Raw genomic sequence first — 20458 nt, 5'->3', positions numbered from 1 at the left:
AAATTTTCCAACCCAATTTGTTGAAAACTGTGTCCAATATATAAAGGATTTGACTTGGCCAGCGAACAGAAGGAGGCGTATGTATGCTGAAGCTTGGCAACATCTTATCCACATACGCACACCACATCAACACCACTTCCAGTTCTGATAAACCCACAATCAAACAAAACGAACCATAATCCAAAACCAATAGCCCAAGAATTTTAGTGCGTGTCTGTGTAAAGAGAGAAAATGTCAGTGACATCCTCCATCCCGTACATCAAAATCAAAATCCCAACTTCCTCACCATCATCATCATCATCTTCTTCTTCTTCATCTTATACTTCATCCGCCTCTTCTTCTTACTCCTTTAGATTCTGTTCAAGTAAGCCTCACACAGTCACCATAAGAAGCTCCCAAACTGAAGGGCCTCTAAGAAGACCTGTGGCTCCTTCAGTCAGAGAGCCCTCTCCCCCTACTCCTCTCAAGCCCACTCCTCCTTCTCCTCCTCAGTCATCTACGGTGGCTCCGCCGCCGAAGCCGGCTGCGGTGGCTGTTGGGGACGGTAAGAATGTAATAACTTTGGAGTTTCAGAGGCAGAAGGCTAAGGAGCTTCAGGATTACTTTAAGCAGAAGAAGCTTGAAGAAGCAGATCAAGGCCCATTCTTTGGATTCATTGGAAAGAATGAAATCAGTAATGGAAGGTAAGCTTCTCCTTTTGAGTGACTTAGTTTTTTATTTGTTTTTGGAGTTTTCCTTTTCTGGGTTTGTGTCAGTTATGGTAATGATCAATTCAGTAAGGAGTAAACAATTAATTTAATTCTAATGAAAAATTGAGCAATTTTGGGTGATGAACATGATGTAATATTCGTGGAAGTTTAAACCTGAATGGGATTCAAGTATATTTTTATTTTTGGGGAAAAAATGGTCAAGGTCTTAAAAGAAGGAATTTTTCCAATGAGAATCACTTCACTTGGAAAGTAATTGGCTTCCATCTTTTTTTATTAGGCACTCAAATATCCCTGCAGTCCTAAAGCAATAACACTTCTAAATATTGGTGGGGGTGAAATAAATGGCTAGCTCAGATACTCGTGCAGTTTGACTTTGGGTTTTTTTGGAACTCATTCGCCTTGCCTCATCATTATTTGTGCTACTGCCTAGAACATTTAGAATTGCACATTGATCTTATTAAACAGAGAAACTAATTAAACAGGTAACCCAAAAGTATGATTCTGCAGATGCTTAAGTGCTATCTAATAATCATACATTCATCCTAATTGTTGCAATCTAGATGGCGGTTATCCTGGGTATGCATATTCAATATGATTCAGTTCTTGCATGAGTACATGATTCCTACTCATTTCACCAGTCTCCATGAAATGGCATCTCTTCTAGATACAAAATGCCAACAAAACCATCTGGTCATTAGGTGTCTTCTTAATTTTCTTCATAAAGTTCTTCTCTGTATATTAAACTCTTTGGATCTCCTCCTCTGAATTTATTCAATCCTGACTGCTTGAGTTTGATACGATTCGTTTGGTTTAGCGATTTCAAAACGTGCAGTTTGAAAAATCACAATTTTAAAACGCTGTTAATAAAAAATTGATTTTTTTTTAAACGCAATTATTTGTTTGGTAAGATTGCGATTTAGCTTCTAAATCCCACTTCAGCCTTTAAAATTGTGCATTTTTAGGAACGCTCCCTTATTTGCAATTTGAAAACCAAAATTTTTTTCCAATTTTGAAACAGTTATTTTTTTTCAAATGCATTCACAAACGGGACACTTTCCATGCTTTTGGCCTACAAAATAGCAGAGCCAAACGGACTCTATAGTTACCCTTTCCTTGGATAGATTCCATTCATATAGATCTTTTGGTTTGGATGATCCACTGCATCAGTCGTTTTTGCCCTTGCCACTTAGCACCAATGTTAGCATCATGAAAGATGTACAGCAAGAATATTCAGTGACTAACCAATTTGGCTGTTAGTGATGGATTGTGAATGATTATTGGAGGATCTGTTCTTTTCTTTTCTCTTCTTTTGGGAGAAACATGGTTTGAAGTGATTCAGAAGAGAGAGAGAGAGAGAGAGAGAGAGAGAGAGAGAGAAAGAAGAAGGAAAAAGGGTGGGAGTGAGGTTGCAACATCTTTTGAAGAAAACAACTAGAATCCTATGATCAATTTATCTGTTACCCTAAACTCTTTTCAAACAAGCCTCCATGTCAATCCTGTAGGAAATGCTATTATACTTATTACATTGATATGTGTAGTTTTCTAACTTTATATGGATTTTGATCTGGGTTCTTCTATTTGTCTGTGTCTGGGATGTTGGTCAAACAGATGGGCAATGTTTGGTTTTGCTGTTGGGATGCTAACAGAGTTTGCAACAGGCTCGGACTTTGTTGACCAAGTAAAGATCCTTCTCTCCAATTTCGGGATTGTAGATCTGGAATAACTCTTTTGCTTGATGCTCAATGCCATTTGATACTTTCTGATTGTTGTAATAGCTGTAGTCACATCCGCTGTTTGATTTGCAACCTTGTTGAGTTATTTGTTTAATTTTCATCTCCTATCATCAACCTGTATCTTCACTACAGTATATATTTACTGGATTCCATTAATTAGTAATGCTATATACCACATTTTTATCATACAACTATTCCACAACACTAATGTGATAGTCCCAAGACTCCCAACCAACTAGTGGATTTTTTTTTTTAACAAGGACTAATCCACAGGTTAGTTGAGACTGTCACATCAGTATTGTAGGATAAAAATGTAGTTTCTAGCATTACTCTTCCATTAATACAAGTTCATCTTTTTTTTTGCTGCACATTTTCAGTAACCTATTGATGCTAATATTGAGTAATGCTAGAAATTATATTTATAAGTAGAAATTACATTTTTATTTAACACCTATCTCACAATATTGATCTAGTAGTCCTAACCAATCTTCAGATTTTTTCTTTTTTTTTTTGAATTGACTCGAGGGTTAGTAGGAATGTCTCGTCATCATTATAGGATAGATGTGAAATAAAAATATAATTTTTAGCATTACTCATAATATTAGATATAATATGCATTCCTTAGTGTTATGGTACTGGAAGTTCTTCACGTTTACTGTATTATTGCATTTCACATTCTTAAGGGCTGCACGTGTAAGATAGCATAAGAGCATGTTTGAGATTGTGTTTAAGAAATAAAGCTTTAAAGTTAAAAAGAGCATTTTAGCAGAAGTTTTATTTTTAAGCTTTTGCTAAAAGTGCGCTTTGATCATTTTTTAGCTTTTTGAACATTTAAAAGCGCTTTTAATGTTTTTTACCAAACGGGTACTTTTTTTTTTAAACAGACTTTTTGAGTATTAAATGCATTTTTAGGCCTTTCAAACGTACACCCTAACAGGCATTAAGTAGGATTATAAAATATGATAACCTAATTGTGTGTTATATAGTTGTATACTTGTATTGTATTAATGCATGTCAACTTGGGTTACTGTCCTGTGCATCCCAAGTAGTCTTTAATAACAATTGAGACATTCTATCAACGGCACCAATGCAATCTTAAAATATAGTATTCCATTAAATCTTAGATACTTGTTGAATAATCTTAACAAAGGCTACACACAAATTGAGGAAAATTAAAGAACAAGAATATTAAGTACTTTAGAATGTGGCTAACATTCTTCTTCTTCTTCATTTTTATTTTTTTAACTTCATTAAAGGTAGGGTTAGAAGGTCTGAAGAGATCTATTGATATTGGGTTAAGCACTTCCAAAACTTCATGAAATAGTCTCATTAGAATGTTGAAATTTTTCATAAACCATTCTATTACATGACTCACGTGCAAGTATCTTTATTTATTTATTTTTTTTAATTGAATAAGGAAATGGTTATAAGGGAAGATTCTTCTCACTCTTGATCTGAAATAAAGAAATAGTAGGTGATCCTAAAAATGAAAGTGGAGTAAGTTCCCAAACAACAGACCCAAAACAAACTAATACAGAGCGAAAATAATTAAAAAACGTAAGAAATTGGTCAAATAAATGATCTGGTCCTCTCAAGGGGCCATATAAGGCCGTTATAGAAGCAAAAAAGGCATAAATTAAGGCGAACCTATCTGAACCTTCACTTGGAACTAATAACAACCACCAAAAAGAGGCAGAAGTCAAAAATGCATTGTCATAGTCCGATGTAGGGATTGCAGGAAAGAGAAGAACCAACACAATTTTGGTTACAAAAGTCTCCATGGTAAGATCTAAACACCAAAGAACTGGGAGATGGAGACAGGAACCTACAAAACAAACAAGCAGCAAAAAGCAAACAGAGTTGCAAAAGAAAATAAAAGTACATGGAAAATATAAAAAACAGCAAAAAAGCCCACTAAGAAACAGCTTGAACAGAGGACGGGGTAGATGGTGACCGGTGGGAGAGCTTCTGGTGGCAGCTCGGAGGACACATGTCGATGGGTGAGGAACACACGGCAACCCGTGGTGGCCGAACCAGAAAAATGGTGGCAGTGGCGAAAAGCTAGGAAGCTAATGGAGTTGCGCGTCGGAGCTGTGGAGGAACGGAAGGTGGCAGATCAGGCTTAAAGAGATCTAGATCTGAGATCCTCTGTAGAACCATGAACAGCGCGACGGTTGGGAGTGGAACATGGCTAGATGACGACGATCAAGCAGAGTGGAGACGACAAGTGAAGGACGAACAACAATGCTACTACTCTATGGCCAAAAAGATAGAAAGGAAGACTGGTAACAGAGAGGAGGAGAGGCACGGCTGCACTAGGCAGAAGGGACAGAGGAGGTAGAATGCCCTCATTGAGGAGAAAAAAGTCTTCTCTCAGGAGAGAGAAGAGAGTGCTGACTATCATGACATAATTGAAACATATACTTATTGACTCTTCTAGCCTACTACCTCTTGTTGCTGAAGTCTATATGTATGTTGTAAAACATTACATAATTGAAAGAAAAAACGTGGTTTCATTCTAAACATATCATAACATTTAACCTAGTTTCTTTAAAAAAGTTTGCAAGGTTATTTATCGATGTATTTAATGAAATATGTCACAACTGTATGACATCCAACAAAAATAAGATCATAAAATTTATCATCATCATCATTCTTATCATGATAATGATTATCATTACCATAACCCATATCATATCATTATTCATATATATGACATCTAAACAACAATAAAATCAATAAGATAGAACGCAATAAACTAATCGTTTTGAAGAAATTGTTCAATAATCACAATCTTCAAAATCACATTGTTTAAAGATAAAATAAGCTGTACCAAGTGGAGAAATAAAATCACATTATTCAAAGATATATGTAAAGAGAAAAAACATCATTCAAACATTCTAGCAAGACCGTAACAATAGTTTTATTGAAAATTTCTACACTTGCTAATCAAGTGGAGAAGTGTTGTCCTCCCAACAATCTTGCCTCCTCTCTTAGAAACATAAGCTGCAAATGTGGTTCCTCTATCACAACAAACATCTCTCTCTTCTCTCTTTTTTGAAAAATATGAGCCGCCTTGAGATGGAGATTAGAACCTTTCTCAACACCATCCAAGGTGCATACACGTTCCATGACATCACGAATACTGCTCCCAGAAATCTCTGAACTAGCTGAGCTCTTTAACTCCTTATCATTACTAATATGACTGAGCTCGTATATTAGCTTTGACACTACTCCTTTCTTCCCTTCACTTTGCATAAAGGTAGCTGCTCGCTTCTTTCCTTTTTCTTTGGTTGGCTGTGTAGAATTAGGCGGTTGTATAGTATTACACAATTGTGAAGGATAAGGCATTTGTGTAGGACTAAGTATCTCAATTTTATCATGACCATATGGAGGAGCCGACTCACTAGATGAGTCACATGATCCCTCCTTAGGAGTCTCAAAGTTAGTAGGTAAAACACCTAAAGAAGGGGCCCGTACACCTTCTCTAGTGGCCGTTGTGTCTCTAAACATGATGTCTAATAAATGAAGGTTCTCTAAACCTCTTTCTCGAAATTTTGAAGCTCCAGGAACCTCCTAGGTAATGAAAATACTCGTATTAATAGCTAAAAATACATAATATTCCTTAAAAAGAAAAGAAACATACATAAATTGGGTTATAGAAACACACCTTTAACTTCCTTTCCCACCACTCATCTGTCGCAGCTATTGTTCCTTTGGTTGCGTCCCACCTCAATCCAGTTTCACTTCCTTTCAGTTTGTTCCAAGCAATCCAATCTTTCTTCAACGTGTCCCACTTATTCTTAAACTTGAGATATGTGTATGACCTACCAGTATTCTTTTTAAATGCAGCTTCAATGTTTCTCCAACCTTGTTTAGTAAAGTGGGAAGTGGGTCGATTACCCCGAAGCACCTCATCCACACACACTTCACAAAAGTTTGTAGTCAATTGTGATGTCCACGTAGCTCTAGCAATTGAGTTCATTTGTGATGGTTCAGTATTGGGATTGGAGGTCTCCTTTTTCTTATCCATCTGCACAAAACATAATTTGAAAGATCGTGTCTAAATTCTATGATCAAATGTAATTTTATCTATGATCTTGAAAACCAATGGTGTTTTTATGGTTCCAAAAAAACAGATTGATAAGGAAAATGCATGAAAACATGTTGTATGACCTACCACTTGAGTATTCACTCCAAAATCAATTTTGCTAATTGCAGCCTGTGCCAGCATCACAACATATGCATGCCTACATTAATTACTATGCATTTGTTAACAGAACAAACTCTTGGCGTCGAGTGAAACAAAATAGTAGGGGTGAAAAAGCGGTTCCGGTTAGTGGTTATTGGCTAAAACTACTAACCATAACTACCTATGCGGTTAACCGGTGGTTAGCGGTTAGTAACTCTAATAACTACAAACCGTTTTTTAAAAGAAAAAATTAAAAACAAAAGAACAAAACGATGTCGTTTCTATGGTAATACAATAATATCATATTATATACGACATTATTTCTAAATTTTTATACATTTTTATACATATTTAAAATTTTAAATACAAAAACGATATCGTTTCATATATATATATATACGGTTAGCAGACAACCTATTTTTACAATTTGAATCAAAATCGCAGTGTCAAACACAATCCTAGCCTGAAGCAATGGAAATCTTGTGTAATAAAGATGCCCTATTGTACTATAATAAGGCAACATCATGTGAGATCATGTTTATACCCCACTTGCTCGGATGAGTGGTCAAGCATCACAAGCAAGAAGAGCCTAGACACCTGTCTGAACAAGTGAGGCCCGAACAAACTCTCACAAGCTTGCCGCAATTAAAAAAAAACCTATTACACAGAATCGGGATCCAGCAATCTTGGTGATGACTGACTGCATGATACTGCCAAGGGTTAGACATGAAAATCAATGTCAGTTATGGACTTGTGATCAAGCTTGAGCTTCGTAGAGCTTGAATCTAGTGAGTCCTTCTATGTTTACCCTATCTGAAGTTACTCGGCTCAACTTGGCTAGTTGGCATCCCCTACTCTTAGGAGAATGCATTTGATATGATAAGTTTGTCATCTTGAGAACATCTTAAGCCAGAAGAGAATACTATTTTTTTTTTTTATAAGTAATAAGTCTTAAGAAAAGAATACTATAAACTAGGAAATACAGGTTTTATTTATTACATGAGAAGATATCCAACCTCCCATCTTTCACTTTAGCTTGTCGAGTGTAAGGCAAGGTCAATGGGTCGCTATTACTGCAGCTTTAAGCCAAAATCCTCCTTTTTTCCATTTGGAGACTGCAATCCAATGCATAGATGGGTTCAGTATGCTTTTCCAGGTTGCTAAATCTAGCAGCAGCTCTAAGAGCATTAAAGAAAACGAGATAATTTTTCTGAACTTCCATCTATGCATGAAGACTCTGCAGTCCACAAAATGCATCAACTGCCAATCACACATCTCATGAAATAGAAGTACAATTAGGACTAATGAGTCTAATCATCACTAACATAGTACCATTTATTTGTGCATATAGCATACACAACAGTAACCAGGAACAGCACACCTACAATAAGCATTTCCCCTCGCAGCTGCAGCACTGATGCCTTAAGTGTTTCCACCTGAGCCTCGATGCTTGTTATCTGTTCCTCCAACGTTGCCAACCCGGTTTCCCACCTTACCTGCAGATGCTCTACACCATTTCCAGTTCTTTGAGGGGAATATTCACTCTGGGGTGGACTGTCTTCCCATGGTTGACAATGACACATTTCAGCGGATGGATTCCTGCAATAATGGTCAAATTTTTACAAAGTTCAGATCTCCCCAAATGTGCTCATTTTATAGTTAAGCTAACCCCTAAGCTCAATTAGCACATAATCCAAATCCACCTTTATTTTACACAACCACATTTATTTTGAGCCAATCGTATTTGACTGCTATGAAGTGGATGGCAGTTTCTTATGCCGATTACTAAACTACATGCTACTTAATTTTGGATATTAATTTGGTATGAAAGACTAGAATTTTTGCTCAAGATCTACATATGGGCTTCATAGCCGTGATATATGCCACAAACATCTCACTTTATGAATTAACTTTTTTAGATTAATTACCTAGTGTAACAACTCAGGGAAAAAGGGCAGCCACATCTATGTTATCACCTAAAAGGACTAGTCAATTTGGAACTTTTCTAAAATCTATTATAAAGCCCAGTTTCACCTAATAACTAAGCAATGTAAAACTTAGCACTCATAACTATCTCTATAAACCACCAACTCTATGTGAGCTATTCCTCATCTTCTCAATATAGAACTGGGTGTTACAAATTCTTCCTCTTAAATTCCGGACTTCCTTGTTAGGACCACGTCATGCAGTGCTCCAATACTACATGGCCTGACATTATTAGGTGGCTCTGATACTATTTGTAACGACCCAGAGAAAAATGTTAATCAGGTCTGTATTATCACCCCAAAAGGACTAGTCAATTTGGAGCTTCCTTATAATCCATTATAAAGTCCAGCTTTACTTAGTAACTAGGCAATGTGAGAATTAACACTTATGTCGGCTACTCCTCTCGTCTTTTCAATATAGGACCAGGGTGTTACACCTAACTTACTTATTGCATGTTATAAATTATACTCCTATGATCACATTCAGTCAAATGTCAATGTTTCCTAAGCTAAAAGAGCCTTATAAGAGTGTATCATCCACAAAGCGCAACCCCAACCACACTTCTAATCTGACTGGACTACACCAACAATGTTGAACCAACTGGCGAAAAATTTGGAGATAGTATGCAGCCATCTTATTTATTTTGACCTTTTTCTCTGAGAAATTGAAAAAACAACGAAAAAGAAAAAAGAAAAACCTCTGTGAGACGTTTTCAAAAGATGAATATACCAATAAAAGTATACAAAATCCAAAGATTCATTCTTTCCGGATTTTCCTCAGACTCCTGCACTAGAGCTCGATCTAAGTAAATTTACCAAGCTCACCCATAATCCAAGTAAAGTGGCTTGAAAGGCTGTACTTCTTTTGGATGTTCAAAAACATGCAAACAATTCAACAAGGAAATTCAAGACATATATACAGCCTTCCCATTTGTACTCTTTAAGATTCAGATAATCACAATTCACACGCATAGAGATAATAATAAATAATAAATAAAAATAAAAAAACACCAATGAGAAAAAATATGGAAATAATCTTAGTAAAGACTGACACTTGCCATTTGTTTTGGGGTTTCTTGAAAATTGAAAAACTTAACCCAAGAAAGTGAAACACTTCGACTAGTCGTGTTTTCTGTCTCTTGGGTCCAAGGATGTTGAATGTTTCGTATTTTCTCAGCAACTAAACAAAGCCTAAAACAGATTGGTAAAACAAACAGACCGATCACATTCCATTCTAATCTCGAAACTCAGAAACCAAAAAGAGAGAGAAAATGAAAGCGCACCTTTGACACCCAATGGAGCAGACCAAGGTTTTCTTTCTCCTCCAATCCGAAGCCCCAAACGTCACAAGTTTCTCAAATTTTCAAGCCCAAGAAAATAGAATGGAAAAAACAAGATTTTTGGTAGAATTGAAGAAAACGGCACGAAGCGACTATAACGTTTTTCCGTAGCAGTGTCACCCGCAACTCGCCACATCAAAACAAAGTGGACCCCAACACGTCGTGGGAACTGGGAACCACACACTGACGTGTCAAGACATGACCCCTAACATTTCTCTTCATATATCTGCATAAAAATTGGAGTTTTTTTTATTTATTTCTTGAGAAATGATAAAAAATATTTTATTAATTATTTTTTTAACTCATTTTCATATAATAAATAAGCAAATTTATTTTTAAATTTGTGTGAGATTCATATGAGTTCACAAATTTAATAATGGATTTATTGAATTTACAAAAAGATATAATTGAAGAATAATTAAAAAAAATTTAATAAGTTTTTTCAAACGGTATTAGATATTGAGAAAAATGAGGGATAAGAATAAAGATAAGCATGAAATCATGATTGTAAACTAATTTTTCAGATTTTGTAATTTTAAAAATCCTTGTAATCTAAAAACTTGTAAGCTTATATATATATATATATAGAGAGAGAGAGAGAGAGAGAGAGAGAGAGAAAATTTCTCTCTTACTAGAAAAACACATATTGTTTTTTTTTTTCTTTACTCAGAATCTAAAAACAAAAGCTATTTCAAATTTTACAATTTATCACCACAAGATTGCTTGTGACTTGTATGGTTATTGTTGTTGCATAAAATTAATATAGTGAGTACGCATATTTAGTCATTGATTCAGGATTTATGCAAGATAACCAAATATCATAGTGACACACAGATAGGGAGGAGGGTGCCAACACCACATCTGATGCTCAAATCAGTAAAGATATGTAGTGAAAATAAGAGAGATAGAGGAAGATTAAGGGATGAGAGCATACTTGATCTAGCTTCCTATTGACCTTATGTATGAGATGTCTCATTTATGTCGTGTGCCTTCATAAGGCAATTGTCGTTAGACGGCTATTAATTTGGCCTTCGACTGTGTAGGCAATTTTGATCTGCCTTTAGTGAATCGTCTTTCCTAATTAAGTAGGTTCATATGTTACTTTTCATAGAGAATGTTTGCCTGATATGACGTTTTCCTCCTAGATGTGTGCTTCACGCAAAGTTGGATTTTGGTGAACTTGCTCGTCCTTTTGGGGCCACGTTTAGGCTGACTATCTTATGGGCCTAGTGAGCTGAGCACCATACTTTCATTCCAATAGTCTCCACTCGCTTGTGCTACTTGTGTAGGCCATTGAGAATTAAGTGTTAGATGAGTTTGTGAGTCTGGCAGGCTGTTGGATGGGCCTATGATCTTAACGGGCTGAGCCCCATACTTCCATTCCGGCTATAGAGTGACTAATTATTATAATTCCAACAATAAATTTAATTAGAAAAAATATTTTAGGGTTTTTGATTTATGATATATGCTTCCTTACTGTGTGTTTTATGTGGTTACAAGTGTTACGGTTATAGGACTTTCTTGAGTTCCAAGGTAAGTTTTGTGAAATATTTTACGTTCATGAGTCATAATTTTTTGTCTGAAGCGGTGATAGGGTTGAGGACTGTCATTGATTCCAATTGAAAATTTAATTTGTGAGAATATTTTAGAGTTTTATTATTTAATTTTTAATCTTTTTTTATTTTTTTTATTTCCAAAAAAGCCTCTTTGCGTTCTTGCGGAGAAAGCTATATGAAAGGCAAGCTATATGAAAGCCAACTCTGGTATCTCTTTCTCCCTTAAAACTCCACATATGTCGTTTTGCTCTGTTTCATTTTCATTTTTTGATCTTCTTCTTGTTCTTCTTCATGATGCTATGTTGCTCAGTATACCATATTAATAAATTGTCAGAAACTAGGAATACTGGGACTAGACCCAGAAAGGAATGGGAGTTGTTCAGGCAAAGCCTTCGCAGAGTTCATCATCTAGAGGCTTTGACAAGTTGAAACAAGAAAATGGGTACGTCGGAAAAGGAGAACTCATGGCCGATCGGCGATCAACAGGGCAGAGGGATGCGCAAAGGGAGTCTGGTGGGCGTCATAGGCCTCAGACCAGGAAGCACAATGGTGGTGAAGGTGAAGGAGAAGGGAAGGCCAATATGGGAAAGAGAGTTGATGTTGGTGGTAATGGTGAGAATGTTTCGCAGAAAACATCGGTGTTCAAGCGAATTGAAGAGGATGAGTTGGTTGATGGTGGCCGAAATGGCTCGTTGATAATGTTCCAAGAGAGGTGTTGACTGGGATGGTTCCAAAGAGTGCGGAATCCTATGTTATGCTCAGTAAGGCATATGTGCATTTCTGTCCAATTTCTGTTTTATTTTTGTTGTTTCAAATATAAATGTTTGGTCTGATATTTGTTAGCGTGCAATATCAATATGGTTGCTTTCTTAGCCGGCTATGGTCGATTCGTTTGGTTAATATCGCGAGATTAGCTATTCGAGTCCCGACTCAATGGGATAGTGTATTCGAGATTTACTAAGATACGGATGTGTCACAAAGTGGCTTTACCTTGAAAAGTTGATCGTCATTAAAGGAAAAAAAAATGCTTTAACTAATGGGGTTTGTCAGTTTCCCTAATTTCAATTTTGATTTCATTGTTGCTAATGATGCAACAATATTTCAGTTCTCAGGTTACTGATAATGGGTTTTGTGCATCTGTCAAAGTCCTAATAGTTGCTGTTGGTATAAATGGAAGCAGCATTCTCACTATAGTTCTTTGTTGAAAGAACAAATTCAAAGAATTTCTCTTTGATGCAATCTATTTCTTTTCTCTAAAACTCCCATACCTCAGAAGTACCTCCACTTTGATGGATGAAAGATTGGAAGTAGAAAAGAAAGAAACTATAAATTGTTGGGTCTTTCACCTTCTCTGTTTTAAGTTGGTAAGAGAAGAAAAATCAAAGTAATAAAAATATATGATCCAAAACTTGGCATTACAGGTGGGGCAGGGAACTTACAGCAATGTGTATAAAGCCCGAGACAAAGACACTAAAAAAATTGTTGCTTTAAAGAAGGTCCGCTTTGACACATCAGAACCTGAGAGTGTCAAGTTTATGGCACGAGAAATAATGATGTTACAGAAGTTGGATCATCCCAATATAATAAAACTAGAAGGATTGGCTACATCAAGGATGCAATATAGCCTTTATCTGGTTTTCGATTTCATGCAGACAGATTTGCATACGATTATCTCTCGCCCTGAAGAGAGGCTTACTGAACCGCAGGTCACAATTTTCTCTTCTTTTTTCTTACAAAAGTTCTTCCAGATTTGGGTGCTCCTCCTTTCTCTGTTCCTGATTTGAACAAATCATGCAGGTGAAATGCTATATGCATCAACTCCTCTCAGGTCTGCAGCACTGCCACGACAGGGGAATTTTGCATCGAGATATCAAAGGATCAAACTTGTTGATCGACAAAAATGGGATGCTAAAAATTGCAGATTTTGGGCTTGCAAATTATTACACTCCACTCCACAATCGTCCCCTCACAAACCGAGTTGTGACACTTTGGTACAGAGCCCCTGAGCTGTTGCTAGGAGCTACTGATTATGGAGTTGGCATTGATCTTTGGAGTGCTGGATGCCTCTTGGGAGAAATGTTTGCAGGGAGACCTATTATGCTCGGTTCAACCGAGGTAATTAAGGGTTGCAATTCATGTTTAAGTGTCGGGTTTTGGTCGTGTTGAGGGATTATATTACTCATTCTAATTAAACGGATTAGACCCGTCTAGATTAGTTTCCGGTTTGCGAGTCATGTAAAAAATTGTCAGTTCAACTCATCATGTCCAACCCATTGTTGTATCCAAACATCACATTCATAAACTATTTATCAAAATCTCTCTGTGGATAGTTTTTTGGGGCATGGGGTTTGATGATTTTACCATTGGCAGCTAGTTGTTCAAATCATGAAGTTTTTCTCTTGCATTCAGGTTGAGCAAATTCACAGGATTTTCAAACTATGTGGCACACCATCAGAGGAATACTGGAAAAAGTTCAAATTATCTAAGAAATTCAGAATTCCACAATTCAAACCTAGTCTTATAGAGACTTTCAGGGAATTGCCTGAATCTTCTTTGGGTCTGTTGAGCACTCTTCTTGCTCTGGAACCTGCATATCGTGGCTGTGCATCTTTGGCTCTCCAAAATGTAGTAAGTAATATTTGGAATATTTATCCTGCCATCCAAAGAAAGGACAAAGAATGATCTGATGATTTTTTGAAATATTAGCATTACAATTTTAATACACAATCTAACCTGCTAACTCTCTTGTATGATAAATTTTTACTTGATTAGGTACTCCATCTAAACTTACATTATATGAAACTGTCTTTCAAGGTTTGACTTTATCATCAAAATTTAGCTAAATTTTTTAATCTTGTGGAATCCTTCCTGGATGAAACTTTTTTTTCTGTAAATGGTATTTTGGCATATATTCCAATTAGATTTTGAAAATCCTACATTCTGGATTCAATAGCAGTGCTCATTTCTAAAAATGTTATGCCAAGAAGTCCATTCTAAGTGGAAATCCATTGTGATTGCAGTTTTTTCACGCAACTCCATTGGCGTGCAACCTTTCAGATCTACCTGTACTCCACAACAAAGATGATGATCTCAAGGATCCCAATGAAGACAAAAAGTAAGTGCATTTCCTACTTACCAAACAAAGTGCAAAAGAAAAAAAGTGGGTTAACACATGTATTTTTAATAGAACATGTGATTTAAAATGCATGTAAAAATGACATGCTTTAAAAACTCTAACCCAATTTGAAGAAAAACTTTGTCATTTGAAAAATATCTATTTTTCCACAATGAACCTTTATATATGTGAATAATACGATAAGAGAAAGAATTTGTTTTGTTGAATTATCTTTCTTTCTTTTATTTAATACCATTAAAGAAAGAATTAGATGCCTGGATCGATGTTGCTGTTCTGTGATTGAGAGAAAGATTTCCATATATGGCAGAAAAGGGATCGCTCTGTATTCTCCATAAACATAAACTAGTGAAGCTTTTGCTGATCAAAGTACCCCATTTCTTTTTTCTTTTCTACAGATACAGGAATGCTAGAATGAAGCAACGGTCTAGAACAGTTCGTGAGCGCAGGAAAAAGGATCAAGCCACTACAAAGCCCAAGGAAGATTCTGTATCTTCTACAAAGGTAAACAAAATAAGACGTCAACAATTTTTTTCTTCAAAGAAACAAGAAAATATAAGATTTAATGTGTTATGTGATACAAACTTTGGATAGAACTCACCATTTGATCTTAATTACACATAGTCAAGATTAGACTTAACTCATGTGGGACACTAGGTTCGTAACATACCACCATGCTTCCGTGGCTGACATCCACGGCGGCTCATTTTATTAACACTGACCCAATGGTTGTCCTTTCTCTTTTGGCGGTTCCACTCACCTATCAATATTTTAATCTAGCTAGCTTATAGGTCGCTCTCTTCATAACTCAAAGTCCTCGACATGGTGGCTAGCTTTGATACTAAATGATACAAGCCTTGAGCCCTTGAGTAGTACTCACCCTTAAAAACCGACTTAGAGCCTATTTGAGATTGTGTTTTAGGGGTCTAAAAGTGTTTTTAACTCTCAAAAAGTCAATTTGAATAAAAAAAAATAAAAGCGCTTTTAAGGGTCCGAAAAACCACTTTTAGTAAAAGCTTAAAAATGAAGCTTTTGTCTAAAAGCTCTTTTTGACTTAAAAGCTTTATTTCCTAAACACAATCTCAAATAGGCTATTACAAGAAAAGAGTGCCTAAGAGTTTATATACACATGGTCAAAATTAGACTTAACTTATGTGGAACACTAAGATCGTAACATTTTGTCGAAAAAATTGTTTAAGGGTCAGGAGAAGACAGCCAAGCCAGAAGTTCAAAGCCAAGAGCCGCCGGGTAGCACAAGCAGCCGAACAGAAAGCCCGCTCTTCACTACACCAAGTACCTCCTCTGCCTCCGGCGCAAAGCTCTCCAGACAAACAGAGAACTCACCATTTTTGCTCTCCCCAGAGGTTTCTTCGAAGCAAAGGTTGTCGCCAAACACGCAGGATCATCCCAATGCTGAGAAGAACATCATGAACCTGCCTCCGCTGCCCATTTCCAGAACACGCACTTCCAGTTATGTCAAAGATAATGACATGTACAGGTTAAATCGTATCCCAAGGTCTGCATCCACAAGAGATTTCAGAAAGACAAGATCTTAGGAATCATTTTGAGGTCTATGCTGTTGATGATTAGGACACGTGAGAGGACTACATAGAAATAAGATAATTCTTTTTTCTTAACCATACATATATTTTTCTACTTCGTGGACCTAAACCAATAAGCATATATTGTTTGTCACATGTTTTGTTATAAATGGTCACCTGTTCTTGTGATTGTTAGAAAATGTTCAATTCATTGTTGGATATTATTAAATCATAGAATCACAAGGATGAGCGCTCACATATGATAAGAATAATGTTATAAACCACATTTTTATCTTGTTAATTATATTATTTGGTCATGTTCCGTAACTACTGGATCACATCTTCTCTACCTTATCCACTCCAATAGCGGTTAATCTTTGAGATTGGCGTGCGTATTAGACTTGATTCTCTTTCTTATTAGAAAGAGGACCCAAATCTGTGATATGATTACTTTCATGACCCTGTAGCTTGATGCTTAATGTACACCAATTAGAGAAGAGAAGAGGTGATGTGAGGTGGGCGACATTTTCTATCAAAAGTCTCCTCAGATTTTCCCCCACTACCATCGTATCATATGGCATTGTGATAATTAACGCCCCAGCATATTTGTTTTTTGCCTTTGTTTCTTATGACTAATGCACTTATTCATTTTTTTAGTTCATTTCATTGGTTCAATAATTTAGTTTTAGATCTTAGGCTTGAGGCCCACCCCACAGATAATAAAATCATAATTGGAGAAAGCCAGAATCTTACGTACGGCTATTCCTGTTGCCATTTACCAAGGACTGCAGGGGCGGAAGCAGGCATATGGTTAGGGGGTCGAATGTCCCCCCAAACAAATCTATAGAAAAATTTGTGTTAAGTTACTGTAAGAGTACCAATAAGCCAGGTCTGCCCAAACTTTTCACTTGGCTAAGCTGAAAGGAGAAATGTTACACTTGCTCTCATTCTCACCCTCTTTAATGTATACTTTTTAATTTGACAGTAAAAATTACTATTTGAATCTAAAATTTAATGATGATTTTTACTATGATATCAAAACCAAAGGTCATAGGATTGAACCTTGATTTCAAGATATTTCCATCAAATCACTCACTATTTAAATTAAATATTTCACGTATTGGGTCTCACCTATTAAAAGAGAGTTTGAGCCACACATGAAGGGGAGTGTTAAAGTAATGGTTAAGTTATTAAATATACATTTTCTTACCAGCTTAAGCTTTTTAGGATAAATAGTAATTTAACATTTGAGAGTTTGTGAAAATGAGAGTGAGAATGTGTATGACATTTCTCCGGATCAAAATATAGCCAAATCTAAACCTGTTTAACCCAAAAACCACGTTCTGGGTCCATTAATGTTCGATATGGCGGAGTACGTGTGGGATTTATCTTACCTTTAAACTGCATGCTTCTAGCTTATTCCTTAATACATAGCTCCAACTACTGTCTCCGTGATTAAGAGGAAAAAAGAAGAAGAAAAGGTTGAGATGTATTGTGCCAGCCATGCCTACATTAATTTTGCTCCCCCAAAAAAAAAAAAAATTCTTGGATAAGTGACAACAACTAAATCAAAATGGCTAAAATTACTCTTAAAAAGAAAAAAGCTAATCCAAGTCCTTTAGTATATATATATATATATAAAGCTTTCTATTTACTTTCCTAATATCCTTTAACCAAATGGAATGTCTCAAAACTCTCAAGGCTAGGAATTAAAGTTATATATATTCTTTATTTTGTTTTCTTTTTCTCTATTTAATTATTTCATATATAAGATAAAGGAAGAAACCAAAGAAATAAAAATATTCAAATTCTCAACTATATATCACCAAAACATATTACACCCAACTCCAAGTGATCATACTCGATCGATCGTGACCCGTTTCCACGCAAAACTTTTTTTGCGGAAATTTCCCCTCAAATCTTCTTGACGATTACTACCAATTAAACAAGACCATGACACAAAATATATTTATAGAGGATCCATGAAAACTGAGAAAACGTACGGACATGCACTCTTCATGAATTATAGATGTAATATATGCGACTCGATTATCACACACCATAGCGTACGTCGGTGAACTTGTCCTTGATCCACTTGAGGCTGTTTCTCACATTCGATTTAAGCTTTCCTTCCATGGTGAAGACGTTATATGAAGCAATCCTCTTCTTCCTCTTCAGCTCTGGATCGCTCGACGCCGCGAACCCGTCTCCTTTTTCGCATGGCCCGTTAAAGTTGTAGGAGCTTGACCGGTCCCGGAACCCGAACTCGCCGGAATAAGACGAGGAGTACTCAGGGAATGACTTGCTCTTTTCCATGGCCAAAATTAATTAAAATGACCTACTTTTGTTGCGAAAATATATTCTCTCCACGCCTTATTTATATATCATATATACGAAGAAAAGAAAAAATGGTACGAGCATCATTGATTCGGAGTGGTGGCAGCCCATGTGTGATGTTGGTAGGTTGCTTTTGGTTTTGGGTTTGGGAATCATGAGGGTCAGTGGTGGTGATGGTGGCTGCGGGGCCTAGGTGTAGGAGATGCCATCATATGTGTAACCATGCACTAAAAGCCCTACCTACACTTTTAGCTGTAGCTAGATATCATCCTAAAAGGAGTAGCTGATTTGATTTGCTTTGATTTTATTTTATTTTTAATTACTTATAAAGCATAATTTTATTTAATAAATAATTAATATGAGACTTAATATAAATGGATATCTTTATAAACCATCAACTATTATTGTGGGTGCAAAATGAACATCTACAGTGACCTAAGCCACCTTCTAGAGAGAAGTTTAGCCTGTAAAAGAAGGAAATGGTTGTTAGAATGAAGAAATTTATAGGCCTAATTCATCTCATAAAACCGATTCCATAGGAAATAGTTGCCTATTTCTTATAAACATGCCCAAAGTTTTGTTCACAGGCAATGTGACCTCAACATGCACTCTCCTTCACGTGCAAGCCATTATTTTTTTAGTCCTTGTCATGGGATAAGTAATGTAGGTCATATTCATCCAATGGAAGGCTCTAATACCATAAAAAAATTTGTGGATGTAACTCATCTCATAAAACTTGAGAGGCACTCCAACACCCAAGTCAATCCAAATCCTAGCTGAGAGAGTAAAGCTAATAAAAATGGGTAAGAGAGAGTCTCTCAAGGTTTACCTGAAACCCTAGACTAGAGCAGGGATAGACTGTGGTGCAACCTGGTGTGCGCTTAGCCAATGGGTTTGATTCTGGCATGATCTTTGACTTTTTTAGTATTTGAGCCTTAGAGGCATGCGGGCATGTAATATGATCCTCTAGTAATAATTTGATTCATTCGATCGGTAATTAAATTAGTGTGCTAGTCTAACTATAAGAATTTTAATTTATCTTGTGAGCCTGTCAATATCTGGGCCCTCAACAGTCTGGAACAGCAGAAATGAGTTCAAAAGGGTGGGGGTATGTGCAGCCAATTGGGTTGTTTTTTTTTTTTCTCCTTTTTAATTCCTTTTGGGAGATAAGTTTTGGCAAAGCGATGTGCAACTGCAAGCAGCAAAGGCAAGCATTTATGCTGTTTAGTCAAGCTAGATATATAGTAGTGCAACTTTGTGAGTCAGCAGGGCTCTCAACCTTTATGAAAGCAATGGGATCATGATCCCACTTTATGCCATTGTTGCTGGCTTAGTGCGCTCTGTGGGCCTTGGTGTTTCTTTCATGCATGAGGCATTATCACGATTGCTCTGCTTTGTCGTACATATTTGGATTATTCTCACTTCTGAATCTTGTGGTAGGGATAATCTAGTGCAAATATCATTACCGTTGATATTGCGGTATCTGTGAAAATGTGCCTTAATCTTGAAAAGACCATTGTGCCTAAGCAATTCCCTCAAAGACCCACTATATTCTGTTGTGGGGGAGATTTTTAGTCTTGCGTCCTAAAAGTGTATATATATGTAATATGTTCATGCAGAAAGGAAACCTGGTTCACTTCACTTGCCAAATGCTGTCAGTGCTCATGCTTGCTGCTAGCTAGGCCATGCCTAGTACTATGGAAAAGCCACACCATTATGTCATTTGTGACACGGCAAGAATTATTTGGGCTTTGGTATGATTTATAATCATTTAACTTTTGAGGTTGGCTTAATTGGGAATGTCTTTTCTTTACTTTTATTTTTATCTATCATATTTCGTGAAATGCCAAAAATAAGAAAAACGCAAAACCGAACAATCAAAAACACATAAATTTATGTAGTTTTCCATTAAGGACTGCGTTCACAAAGTT

At 36.4% G+C, this 20458-nt stretch overlaps 2 protein-coding genes and 1 pseudogene across 9 annotated transcripts; 2 read left to right on the top strand and 1 right to left on the bottom strand.

Moving 5' to 3' along the window:
* The first annotated feature begins 80 nt into the window (after nucleotides 1-80).
* Nucleotides 81-2602, top strand: LOC132184352 (light-harvesting complex-like protein OHP2, chloroplastic). Its single transcript, XM_059597964.1, has 2 exons — nucleotides 81-683; nucleotides 2319-2602. The coding sequence occupies exons 1-2, from the start codon at nucleotides 232-234 to the stop codon at nucleotides 2431-2433; spliced, it is 567 nt and encodes a 188-aa protein (XP_059453947.1). The 5' UTR covers nucleotides 81-231; the 3' UTR covers nucleotides 2434-2602.
* A 2587-nt stretch (nucleotides 2603-5189) lies between these two features.
* On the bottom strand, nucleotides 5190-10059 carry LOC132184436 (L10-interacting MYB domain-containing protein-like). Of its 8 annotated transcripts, XM_059598069.1 has the most exons (6): nucleotides 9904-10058; nucleotides 8021-8234; nucleotides 7652-7750; nucleotides 6624-6693; nucleotides 6114-6476; nucleotides 5190-6019 (listed from the first exon to the last, which is right to left on the bottom strand). In XM_059598069.1, exons 4-6 carry the CDS (start codon nucleotides 6675-6677, stop codon nucleotides 5393-5395), a joined length of 1044 nt encoding a protein of 347 aa, XP_059454052.1. In that variant the 5' UTR covers nucleotides 6678-6693; nucleotides 7652-7750; nucleotides 8021-8234; nucleotides 9904-10058; the 3' UTR covers nucleotides 5190-5392. The 8 variants fall into 8 exon arrangements, with proteins under 8 accessions (XP_059454052.1, XP_059454053.1, XP_059454055.1 ...); XM_059598070.1 differs by lacking the exon at nucleotides 7652-7750 and having other exon boundaries at nucleotides 8017-8234; XM_059598072.1 differs by lacking the exon at nucleotides 6624-6693 and having other exon boundaries at nucleotides 7968-8234; nucleotides 9904-10057.
* A 1750-nt stretch (nucleotides 10060-11809) lies between these two features.
* On the top strand, nucleotides 11810-16239 carry LOC132183996 (probable serine/threonine-protein kinase At1g54610; annotated as a pseudogene).
* The last annotated feature ends 4219 nt before the right edge of the window (nucleotides 16240-20458 follow it).

The sequence above is a fragment of the Corylus avellana genome, chromosome ca6 (assembly GCF_901000735.1).
Source record: "Corylus avellana chromosome ca6, CavTom2PMs-1.0".
NCBI classification, from domain to species: Eukaryota; Viridiplantae; Streptophyta; class Magnoliopsida; order Fagales; family Betulaceae; genus Corylus; species Corylus avellana.
The sequence above is the reverse complement of the archived record's forward strand: the minus strand, read 5'-3'. Positions and strand labels throughout refer to the sequence as shown.

Coding starts and splice junctions, on each gene's coding strand:
- LOC132184352 (XM_059597964.1), top strand. CDS start 232: ATGTCAGTGACATCCTCCATCCCGTACATCAAAATCAAAATCCCAACT. Junction 684..2,318: donor AATGAAATCAGTAATGGAAG/GTAAGCTTCTCC, acceptor TTGGTCAAACAG/ATGGGCAATGTTTGGTTTTG.
- LOC132184436 (XM_059598067.1), bottom strand. CDS start 8,218: ATGTGTCATTGTCAACCATGGGAAGACAGTCCACCCCAGAGTGAATAT. Junction 6,477..8,020: donor TGCGAGGGGAAATGCTTATT/GTAGGTGTGCTG, acceptor TGTTTTGTGCAG/ATGGATAAGAAAAAGGAGAC. Junction 6,020..6,113: donor GGTGGGAAAGGAAGTTAAAG/GTGTGTTTCTAT, acceptor TTCATTACCTAG/GAGGTTCCTGGAGCTTCAAA.